The sequence below is a fragment of the Plectropomus leopardus genome, chromosome 18, assembly GCF_008729295.1.
Source record: "Plectropomus leopardus isolate mb chromosome 18, YSFRI_Pleo_2.0, whole genome shotgun sequence".
NCBI lineage: Eukaryota > Metazoa > Chordata > Actinopteri > Perciformes > Serranidae > Plectropomus > Plectropomus leopardus.
In genome coordinates this window covers 20,408,836-20,420,821 of record NC_056480.1, presented here as the reverse complement: position 1 = coordinate 20,420,821, position 11,986 = coordinate 20,408,836, and the positions used below count along the sequence as shown (strand labels likewise).

The 11,986-nt window shown below is 40.9% G+C and overlaps 1 protein-coding gene across 1 annotated transcript; it reads left to right on the top strand.

Annotated features, from left to right (window-relative positions):
* Positions 1-7,181: 7,181 nt before the first annotated feature.
* hey1 (hes-related family bHLH transcription factor with YRPW motif 1) lies at positions 7,182-9,559 on the top strand. Its single transcript, XM_042506698.1, has 5 exons — positions 7,182-7,338; positions 7,486-7,561; positions 7,673-7,756; positions 7,888-7,969; positions 8,305-9,559. Exons 1-5 carry the CDS (start codon positions 7,253-7,255, stop codon positions 8,952-8,954), a joined length of 978 nt encoding a protein of 325 aa, XP_042362632.1. The 5' UTR covers positions 7,182-7,252; the 3' UTR covers positions 8,955-9,559.
* Positions 9,560-11,986: the final 2,427 nt, after the last annotated feature.

Genomic DNA, 11,986 nt, shown 5'->3' with positions numbered 1-11,986 from the left:
GAAGCCTAAAAAGCCACTGGAAGAAGATGAATGCATCACTACAGAACACGATCTCGAGCCTAAAAAGCAGCTGGAAATACGCCTACAATTCGCTACAAAACAACAGTGTTAGGAGCCTATAAACACCCTGGAAAAACACAGACAAATTGCTATTAAACAACGGCATTTGAAACCTAAAAAATGTAATGGAATCGCATGATGAGTCGCTACAAAACCCTGACATTAGGAGCTTAAAAACCGCTGGAAAAACATTGACACATTACTACAAAACAATAGCATTTGAAGCCTAAATAGGTGATGAAATCACCTTGATGAGTCGCTACAAAACACTGACATTTGGAGCCTTAAAAGCCGCTGGAAAAACAGTTCGCTACAAATCAACAGTGTTTGGAGCCTACAAAGCTTCAGTGTAAATGTAATGGATGTTGTATTATTATTCTCCGGCCACTGAGCTGTTAATATTATTTCTGTAAAGTGAAAAAGCTTTTAATGACATGAGTCCTCGACCAGACTGACCTGAGGCGGACGATACCAAGAATATTTGAAGCAGTTAACAGTTTCGCATGACTTTGTTTGGTTTAGGAGTAACTGAGAGTTCCTGAATATGATATCAACATCATTCATCATCGTCACTCTGTCAGCATTGCCACGAAGCTTAATTTACACTCGCTGAAGTCATGTGAATCCACACGCTCTCAGCAGGAAATCAAATCTAAACAAACTCATACAGCTAAACACCTGATGACATGTGGATCATTGTGCAAATATGTACAGCAGAAGTCATTACACTTAATGCAGAAAATATGGACTGTGTACTGAACAGCGCTGAAGTGAATTTATTGGTGAAATCCGCCTTTAAAACAACTTCAAAGCCTGCGTGTGCACACATAACTCCAACCATTTCCCTCTAGTAAGACAGTCTAGACTCAATTTATGTCTGCACTGATGACATGTTATTGCTGAAAAAAATGCACTTGTGGCTTAGCGAAAAACTGAAATTCAATCCCCTTTTTGATTGTACAGTTTGAGTCGGCAGGAGCGGTGGAAACGTATGATTTTCTGGCCAAAATGTCAGGGCGATCCAACATTTAATTTTTAAATAAAGGTCTTAATGTTTCCCCTTTAAACTGACCCTAACCATGTGTATCAATAGTCAGTGTCTGAGAGGATTTGGCAGTTAAAAAGAGCCAAATTACCTTTGGGTTCAGTCTCAGCAGCAAATTACTGATTGAGAGAGAGAAAAGACAGAGCGAGGACACGATTCAAGAAAATAAGACGGAGGAAAATATGTGAAAACAGGAAATTAGACATGAAAGAAAAAGAGAAATGAATACAAGAGAGGAGAGAGCAACGGAGGTGAACCGTCACTGTGAGCCTGATTATTTTGGCCCTGAGTTTGAGTCGGTTTGGTGGCCTGATTTGCAGCAAAGAGAAGAGGGGAGGGAAGGTGGGAGGAGGAGGAGGAGGAGGAGGAGGAGGGTGGGGATTTGATGATGTTGTGTAGGCGGGCCCTCACCTTCAAAGGGCGGCCCCTGAAAGGCCCTACTAATCACAACATGTGATGAGACCGGTAGAACAAAGACAGCCGTGCAGAAAATAACAGCGTGGGAACTCTGGGTGAACTTGAAATACAACAAGAGGGCTCACCCCCACCCCCTCCCACTCCCCCTCCTCTCTCACACACACGCACACACACACCCGCGCACACACACACACACACACACACACACACACACAATCAGAAACTAATGTGGACTCACACCTGTGTTTATTGTGATAAAGGCTTCAGGTTGCATGAACTTGGACGTATGTGAACGCAACTCCCACACTCCCACTCTCCAGCACACACGCGCACACACACACACACACACACACACACATACACACACACACACACACACACACCCCAATAATCAGTTCGATGAATGTGAGAGTGCATCTGTGTGTCTGTGCTGCCTTAAGCGTAGCCTTGTGCGACAACAATAAGATGAAAACAGCCCTAAGTGCTTCCTCTCATTCATATAAACCAAACAAGGCGGCCTCCTCTCTCTCTGATGACTATTACGCCTCGGGTTGCTTTCGGCTCCCACTGATAAGGATCACCATATCACTGCGTGTGTGTTTGTGTGCCTGTGTGTGTGTGTGTGTGGTTAGTCACGACGGATCCATAATTTAGTGTTGATCTATATAAGATAAATATCAGCAACAGTACATTCCCACAGAGAATAAATGGCGGCGTGTTTGATTCATTTTGCAATATTCTTTTCATGTCTGACGAATCATGATTTTGTGTTTCCTCATTCTGTTCACACAGTAGTGCAGATTTTCTCGACTCATTCATAGAATTAAGTGTTGTTGCTTGGATGGGATATTAAACAGGAGACATTTATTAAAAAAAATATTTTAAAAGCGCGTTGTTGACATTTTGAAACTTGTTCTTTTCAGACGGTCGGATGACGTGTCAATAAACATCATGTAAACGTTACAGTATGTTTACATGATGTTACATTGTGTTAGGCTTAAAACTGGACTTTTAAAATATGTGTGAATATAGTAGTTGGTCTGGCTGAAAACTGAGCTGAATTACTCCTACACCTTAACTGGCCTGTGCGTTCCTCACATGCTTCATAGTCCCTGCGCTGGGCTTTGACTCGGAAGCCAAACAGCATAAATTTGCCAAGTGCTTGTTAAGTGCTTTTAAAACCATGTACGACACTTGAAGTTTTAATTTGAGGAATCAGTTACACAGTGTTATTTTCCCCTTGTGGTGCCTTGATATGGAGGTATTTCTTATATAAAGTATTATATGTCAAGGCATATTTCAGTAAAGTAACATCATAATATGATGCAATATGATTGTTTTTAATTAAAAGTAAAGTTGTAATAAAACCTAGCCCTCTTATATTATAGATAACGGGCCTGGGCAACAATTTTAAATAGATATCTGCAAGTGATATCTGTGATAAATATCAATAAAACTGCACCAACCTTTACGTAATAGTTTGAAATTTGGTAAAATACACGTATGTGCTCTCTGGTGGAGGATTAGATGAGAAGACCCATATTATTACATGTAGTATGTATATACTGTAAATGGATTTTCTTCATGTACCTCCATCTGTCTATCAATAGATTGATATTTATGCTTGATACTGAAATGTATGTTGTTTCTGCTTTCTGACTAATTATTTGCAGTGATTGAGGCATATAAGGTGTATTTGTAAGATGCCTTTAGTATATCATGGCTATCTGGCCAAAGACCTTTATGGAGTACTACAGGATTTGTACATATATATACTGATACTCTCCTTAATGTCCATACAGATATTTCCTTCATATACTTTTTTTGCACTTTACATATGCAGCCTTTGTGTGATATTGATGTATATGCATTCTTTACTACTATTTATTTATGATTTTTTAAAACAGTTGTGTGTCACATGATGCAAGTAGGCATCATGGGTAATTAAGATGGCAACTTTCTGTTTTTTTATCTGAAGTCTGATGAAGAGAAACTTGATTCGAAACATCACACAGAATTGAAATCATTCTAATGGGAGCTACTCGACGTGCAGATTTAATTGTTTCTACTTTGCGAGATCGATTCCATTCTGGTGTGTTTTGTAAGTGGTGAAGCTACAGCCAGCAGCTTAGCAGAAAGACTGGAAACAGGAGGAAACAACTCGCCTGGCTCTGTCAAAGCAAAGTGAACAGAATCTGCCCGCAGCTTTAACACCTTATACCTTTGAGAGTGTGGGAAAACAGCAATTCCCAGTTCTATGTGGGGTACTGGAGTATTTCTTGGCTAGGATCAGTAACTTCCTGAAGTATCCGCTGGTAGCCTTGCAACAGCTCAGAGGCAAGAAATATTCCAGCACATAACCTCCAATAAAATATGGAGTTTCACACTTTGTTTTTTATAAGGATTAAACAGAAAACAAGACAAGTTTGTGTTGTGTTCAGACGGTCTGACATTTCCTTGCGTCTTATTCACTGTATACAGGCAGCAGTGCAATGCATTGTGGTAGGGCTATATAGCATTTCAGAGTGTCGGGGCATCCACTACTTATTTGCATGAAGGTGACTTCACACCAATCAGTGGCGTTCAGCGTGACTTTTGCATCTTGAAACTCCGAAAAAACGCTTTAACTAACCATGTATTTTATGTGGTAGAACAAAACGTGAAAGTCTCTTAAGTTTGTGTTAACCTCAGACCCTATTTAAGGTTTCTGACCAAAAAACCCACTGACTTTGAGACAAGGGGACCAGGTCTGCCGAAATGCTAACTGATTTCTGGGTTTTAGGACTCTTTACGAGGGCGCTTTAAAACACTAAAATTACAAGGTGCTTTAACCCTTTGAAACTTGGATTGACATCCCTTTTTTTTGGTTATGTTACGTTCAGCCAACTTCTTAAGTATTCAAACCTTTGAACCCTGAGAAAATGTGCTTACTTTTAAAAAAAAGAAACATGGGGGGGCAATGAGCAACTTTGCAAGAAATGTCCTGCAAATGGCAAGAGTATAGTAGATTTAGAAAGTTATTTTTAAAAAAGCTTGGAAAAAATGTTAAAAAAGCCATATTTATAATTATCTTGATTATTATTAAGCACTTTTCCCCAGGGTATCTCCTTGTTTGTTTGTTTTTCTTTATTTTTTTGTTTCTACATTTTACTTTGTCTTGATATATACTTTTTTTTTTTTGGGCTAATATTTGGGTCACATCTTGCTAAGCTGCCCATTGCCTTCTTCCCATGTTTTTGAAAGAAATCAAGCCAATTTGCAAGCCAATTTGCTCAGGGTTCAGAGGGTCAAAGCAACAAAGTGCTTTTACATGTTGACGTAGAATGATTTAAGTTATGTAGGCTTAAGGCTTATTTTATGATGCTATCTTTTTCTACTGAATGCCAGTTTACTATTAAAATAAGCCACAGTCTGGTCCCTGCAGGAGACCCTCCACTGAAGAGCTGCAGCTCCTCATGCAGTAACATGAGCCCTTCATGTATACAAAACACACACCAGCGGCTCTGTCAAATCATTTGGAGAGTGTGACCATTATAGGAGCCACCAGTCTTGTGGTGGTGATGATGTGGAAACTCCTGCGGGAAAGGGACGGGGACGGCTTTGATTGCATTATGGTCTTTTGTTGAGAGTCCTTGAAGTCCCCACAGCGTCTTTACGGTGCATGAGGTCTCTCTGTGGGGTAAGATTAGACTTGGTGGCTTCCTCTGGTTGCGGCAGTGCTCCCTGTCTCTCCTCCCGGGCTGAGTTAGTATTGGATTACAGGTTCACACGCTCGCTCGCAGACCGCCCGTCGCCCCGACCAATTGCTCCATTCATTCCAGCGCCGGAGACGGCCGTCGGCCTCTGATTGGTTATCAGCGCTGGTTAGGGAACTTTCCCACGGCCAGCGCGTGCTGACAGCCGGCCAGCCACTCCTCATCACCACCGGGACGCACACGGGGGAGGAGGGGGCGGGCATGGGTGGGGGCAGTCACGGACCGAAAGTCCATTGGACCGCTGTCAAAGTTTCTCCAAAGATCCTCTATGTCGGGAAGAGGAATTACTCCAACGTGTGGTGTCACAGAAATCCATGAAGCTGCACTTAGAAGTAAAAAAAAAAAAAAAAAAAGCAGGGAACTTTATAAAGATAATGAACTTAAAATAGTTATTAAAATTACTGGACTTATCCAGATATTTTATACTCTGCTTTTTCCCTATCAATTTATATTAATATTTTAAAATTTAATGTTTTAAATTGTATTTTTCAACATTATAGTTTTTCGTTTTTTTATTTTTGTTTTCAAATCAGTTTTGTTTCATTTAGCTTCTAGTGTGTGTTTAAGAATAAGTTTGTTTATGTTGAATTTTAGTTTAGGGTTTAATAGTAGTCTCAGTTAGTTTTACTTATTATTTCTCTTATAATGTAGGGAATGTTTGTTAGATGCGTGATTTAAAATGCTCAGAATAAGTATTATGAGTATTATTTTGAAGGCAATAAGTTATGATCAGGAAAATGATGTTGCTGTTGTAAAAAGAACACCAAGCTTTAAGTGGCAAAAACAGTGTTCAGACAGCATCAGTGATTAGGTTTTGGCAACAAAACTACTTGGTTGTGGTCAGGAAAATGTTGTGGAGTCATGAACACTTGTGTTTGTTGGTCCTATTCAACTTGAGCAGATGTTTGTCCCATTTTAAGTACGTCCATTCATGTGAGGATGTAAAAAGTGGATGGGTTTAGATTTAAGTTGATGGAAAGCCTGGTGCATCTCTCACAAATGCTTCATGATACCTCTGTAGTGATGCCGGGGGCACAATCCAGGCAGTTTGTTTTGACGTCCTGGTAGTGAGATCAGGTTGGTTCTCCTTGAGTGTAGTTTTTATTATTTATTTCAGTTTAACTAGCCTAAATAGTTCACCTTGGACTGAACTCATAGATGCACCAAATGTTTATTGCACTTTGTTCAGATACTAAGCTTCTAAAAAGTTCAGATTAAAAATTCATTGTTGAACTTTGTAAAACAATCTCATCACCAGCTCCATTCTGTGGCTGTTCTGGAGCTTTTGATAATTCTCACAATTCAACAATCCGCCACAAATGAAATTTTCCAAACTGTTGTTTCTAAGGTTGAAAACAAACTTTTAATCTCAAATATAAAATCATGCGCATGATGTACTCAGAAATAATTAGTGGGTAAATCTTTCTGCCAAGAAAGTTAATGTGATGTGATCAAAAACTTTGTCAACGACAAAAAAAAACAACTTTTGTGTAAATGGTCACAAAACATTTAACATATTGAACATTTTATAAGATCATGAGACCTAAAAATGGAATTTCACCTTTTTTGTTTATTTATGTAGCTATTTTAGATGTAATTTTTTTTTTTTAAATTCTGGATGGCAAGATTAATAAGGCACTGATGGTCTCATCTCACTGACGGTACACTTTTACATAACTTCCACAGCCTACAGTAATTCCCACAGAGTGAGATGTCTTTTCTTTATGTCTCCTCTCTGACTTGTCAAAGCGCACTTAGATGTGCTTGGGCCAACTGCGCTGTCACTCAAACCCACGGCCGCTCTGTGATTGGCTGCTCTGTCCCCGGACCCCGCCCCTGCTGGCCGGCACCAGCGTTGAAATGACACCGTGGGAAAGCTGAGAGCTTCAAACGGAGGCGCTTCGGGCAGACCTGTGCAGACGCGCGTCTGGAAGACATAACGGGAACACTAAAGGACTATTGTGGACGAATCAAAATGAAAAGGAATCACGATTTTAGCTCCTCGGACAGCGAGCTGGATGAGACCATTGAGGTGGAGAAGGAGAGCGCGGATGAGAATGGGTAAGTTATTTGGCCCTTTAATGTGGGCTAGTTTGTCTGTCAAAGTCGTTCAAAATAAATGATGCAAAAATAAAAACGCCTTCAACATCAGATGTAACAGTTAAGACTCATATCTAAAACTACGTCTGCCGTCTTATTTCTTTTTAGGAACATGAGCTCGCCTCTCGGCTCCATGTCTCCCACAACATCTACTCAGGTGCAGGCGAGGAAAAGGCGTCGAGGAGTAAGTACATTTTTAAAGAAAAGTAGTGTCGGGGACTTTGTGCGTGATGTCATGTGCACATATTCTGTAAATTACCAAATAAATGACCACATGCATGCTGTCTTTCCTCAGATCATTGAGAAACGGCGCCGTGACAGGATCAACAACAGCCTGAGCGAGCTCCGCAGGCTGGTTCCCAGCGCCTTTGAGAAACAGGTAAGCAACAGGCAGCACCACTAATATCACCTATACAATGTACAAATGTATTTTTATGTTTAATTCCAACTTTGTTTATTTATGCACTTTTGATTTTTTTGTACCTAATCTTATTTTTTGTCACATTGAAGGGCTCAGCCAAACTGGAGAAAGCGGAAATATTGCAAATGACTGTTGACCATCTGAAGATGCTTCATGCTGCTGGAGGCAAAGGTATGTCTGAGATCCACTCACTGCCACAGAAACTTGTTAAAGAATCATATTCATGTGCTTAATAGGGAAAAAAATGGATATGTAATACTTTTTTTTATAATTTCTGCCAAAAAAGAGGGAAGAGCTAAATAAAAAACAGGAATGAATAAAATAAATGTGCAGATTAGAAACTGGTTTGTCCCGTTCTGACTGAGTATTTACTCTCTCACCGTCCTTTAAGCCAGGGGCGTATTGATTCATGTCAGACGCAGCTCCTTCAGCTCTGGACAAACTTGTTTGGTAGCAGTTCAGGTGACTTTTTAAACTCATCTGCTGTCTTCTTCCTGTCCCCTCAGGTTATTTTGACGCCCATGCTCTGGCGATGGACTACCGTGGTTTGGGTTTCAGGGAGTGCCTCACTGAGACGGCCCGCTATCTGAGCATAATCGAAGGCCTGGACGGCACAGACCCTCTACGGATCCGCCTGGTCTCCCACCTTAACAACTACGCCAGTCAAAGAGAGGCCCACTCCGGCCTCAGTCATCTGGCGTGGGGCTCTGCGTTCGGATCCCCTCCTGCCCACCTGACCCACCCCCTCCTCCTCCAGCATCAGCAGGGTGCACCGTTAGCACCTTTACCCCGCAGCGCCACCAGCAGCCCACAAACTCCTCTGTCGACTACATCCACCTCTTCCTCCTCCTCTTCGTCGTCATCCATTACAGAAACCCACGTCCCGGGCAGGCGCAGCGGCAGCGCCACCCCCCACACAGATCAAGGTCCGATCCGGGTTCCCCCCCCCACTGCGGCTCCCAGCACCGTCCCACACCCCGCCTTGGTGTCCTCATCAGCATCCAAGCTCTCCCCTCCTCTCCTCTCCTCCCTCTCGGCGTTCCCCTTCCCCTTCAGCGCCTTCCCCATCATCTCCCCCACCATCAGCGCCCCCGTCCCAACATCCAGTGTGGGCAAACCGTACAGACCCTGGGGGATGGAGATAGGAGCTTTCTGACTGAGATGAGAACACAATTTACACATAGACTCATGACCCAGCTGAGCTGGACTTTCAAGGACAAGACTTTTTTTTTCAGCTACGAAAGTACTATTTTTTCTATGATCATCCCACAGAGGATACACCTAGCTGCTCTGTAAAATCTGACAAGTTGATTTTTACAACAAAAAAAAAATCTAGGAAACTGATTGCCTTAAAAAATGTAAGTAAATGTAACTATTGATCTTAATTCATGTTGACTTTATATGTAATTGTTAAGTTTATTAAAAATTTTGTTATATGTACTTGATTTTGTGAAGTTATTGCAACTTAAAAATGACAAATTAAATTAAATCAATCTTCCTAAGTTTAAGCAGCTTCAGTAAACAAAGTATATCATGTTGTATATCTGTATTCTGCTGGTTGCAAACTAGTCAGTCATATTTGTATTTTCATAAACAGTGGGGAAACAGAACTGGCAGATTTTCTGACTTCATAATTTGCAAAATCATCTTTGTCATGATGAAGTTAAGTCAGACTAACTTGGTTAAGTTAAGTTGCTGACACTGAATAAACCAGATTTTTTTTTTTTTTAAGTTGCAACAACTTCACAAAATTAAGTAAATACAGCTACATTTTGAGTAAACTTAACAGTTAGACATAAACGAAACATAAATTAAGATTAATAGTTATATTTCCTTTTGCAAGGCAATCAATTTCCAAGATTATTTCAAGTAAGATCAACTTGACACATTTTATAGTGTGTAGGTTTTTTATTTTCTTGCTAATGCATTGTGTTTTTTATAGAAGAGAAAAACAGTGAGGAGGGAGACCGCGACTAAAAAGCAACACGAGTGATTTATCGTGATTGATCTCTGTTCCTGCCCACCCCCTTCAGAAGTTTCACCCACTGTTGTCAGCCTATCAGGAATGGCTTTTCCAGATGGTCAAGCAGTCGCCGCCCGTCAAGTTCCTGGGCGAAACTGTCCCCCCCTTTGTTTTCCCTCTGCGCTGAAACACCCAGCGCTGGTGCCCTGGTTACATACAGAGAGGGGCGCGAGAGAGGAGGGCTTGAGGTGGTTGAGAGTCACCCCCTTTTTACAGCATTTTATGGGGTGGAATAACCGAAACCAGGTGTTTGTTTGACTAAACACTGGGAACAGAAGTTAGCTACCAGCTTGGTTGAAATAAACATGATTTACCCACGACCTCTGGTGTTCGTATGGTGGTCTTTTGTTCAAACCTGCTTTCCCATGTTTCCTCTTTACAGTAAATTGTGACCTTAACATCTGAGGCTTCACATATGTTTTACCAGTTTCCACCACCTGTTCCATATGTTTTTGAAGTTCTCGTGTAACTGATGTTTGGGTGATTTTGTCATCACTTTGTGCTCAAAATAACAGCATTATTGAACAAGAGGGGAGCTCATATGTATTCGTCACAGTAGTAAAAAAAATTAATCTTTTTCCCATTTTCCACTTCATATTTGGTGTCTCCTGGTAAACCTCACTGTAAGTTTGTATATTTTATGCTTGTATAAAGCACAAGGAAGCACTGACAAATCAGATTTCAAAGTTGTTGCTGGTGTTAATGACAACTTCCCTGTAATAAAAGAGTTCTGTGAAATCACCTGTGGCTTTATCAGTGTCTTTTTATACGTGAATGTTCATTTGCATGTCTGTTTGCTCAAGTGTGAATGTTTGGTGTGTGTGTGTTTGCTTATCGATGCCCGCAGCTATTTGTGTGTGTGTGTGCGTGCAGTACGTGGCGACGCCTGGTATCAGATGCTTGTTTCTCTCAGCAGCCCTCTGTGTGTGCACAGGAAACCATTAACAAGGAGGGGATATCCTGGACAATAGCAGCCCGGCTGGCCCCATGTTCTGCGTGGGAACTAGAGGAGGAGGAAAGAAGGAGGGAGGGAAGGTTGGAAGAGGATGAAGAAGGAAAGGACGGAGGTATGGAGCGTGGAGTGGGTTATGGAGGGAAAGGGGGGAGAAACGGGACAGGGGGATCAAAGGAGAGAGAAGAAGAGAGGGACTGAAAAACTGTGAGAAAGGAAGTGTGCAGGCAGTTTTGTCCCTTTGCCATCGTTTCAGCTCTCACCAGCTGCACCTACTGTTCTCGGCTCCAGCATGCCGTCACCTCTTCTGCTCAACCAAAACTTTACTTCATGCCAAAATATCCCTCGCTCTTTCATCTATTTCTCCAAAATGTACACTCTGTTTCTCCCCTTTGATCTCTCTCGTCATTCTCCTTAACCCTTTTTCCCTTTATTACAGAGGATGATGCAGAGCCAGGTGATGATGTAAGCTTCACTGCAGCCAACATCACAAGGTCAGTGAGATGTCTCAGTCCAACTTGTCTTTTGTCTCCCCCAGCTGGTCGTAAACGGTACTTCATCAAGTGATAGCATCTCAAAGATGGCATTAGTGGCATGTAACAGTGTATAACAAGTTATGCGTCCTACATTAAAGACACCTCAGTAAATGTACTTAACCCTTTGAAACCTGGAGAGAAATCACTTCCCTTGTGCTTCCTTCAAATGCCTTTCACAAGTATTAAACTTTTGAACCCAGAGCAAAGTGCTGTGACTTCTTTAAAAAAAAAAAAAAAAAAAAAAACTTGGGAAAAAGGCAATCAACAACTGGGTAATAAAAGTTTTACAGATAGCAAGAAATCATTAGATTTAAAAAATATTTTTTTAAAAAGCTAGGGAAAATTGTTTGAGGAAAAAGAAAAAGCGAGGGAAAAATGTGTAGCGCAAAAAGAAAAAGCTTAGGAAAAGAACTACATTTCTAATTGTCATGATTACATATATAAAATTATGTAGCAAAATAGTGTAATTTTTTAAAGTACATTTTCCAGGTCATTTTTGTTTTCGTTTTTTAAATTTATTTTCTTAGTTTCAGCTACATTTCTTTTGCTCTTTTTGTTCTTATTTCTTACTAATTTTTGGGTAAATTTTTCTTTTGCTGCTAATTGCCTTCTTCCCATATTTTTGAAAGAAATCGAGTCAATTCGCTCAGGTTTCAAAGGGTTGAAGGTATTGATGC

What these genes read in the sequence shown, in the direction of transcription:
- hey1 (XM_042506698.1), top strand. Translation starts at nt 7,253, where the DNA reads ATGAAAAGGAATCACGATTTTAGCTCCTCGGACAGCGAGCTGGATGAG. An exon ending in GAGAGCGCGGATGAGAATGG is followed by an intron (nt 7,339 to 7,485) that starts GTAAGTTATTTG and finishes ATTTCTTTTTAG; the next exon opens with GAACATGAGCTCGCCTCTCG. An exon ending in CCAGCGCCTTTGAGAAACAG is followed by an intron (nt 7,757 to 7,887) that starts GTAAGCAACAGG and finishes GTCACATTGAAG; the next exon opens with GGCTCAGCCAAACTGGAGAA.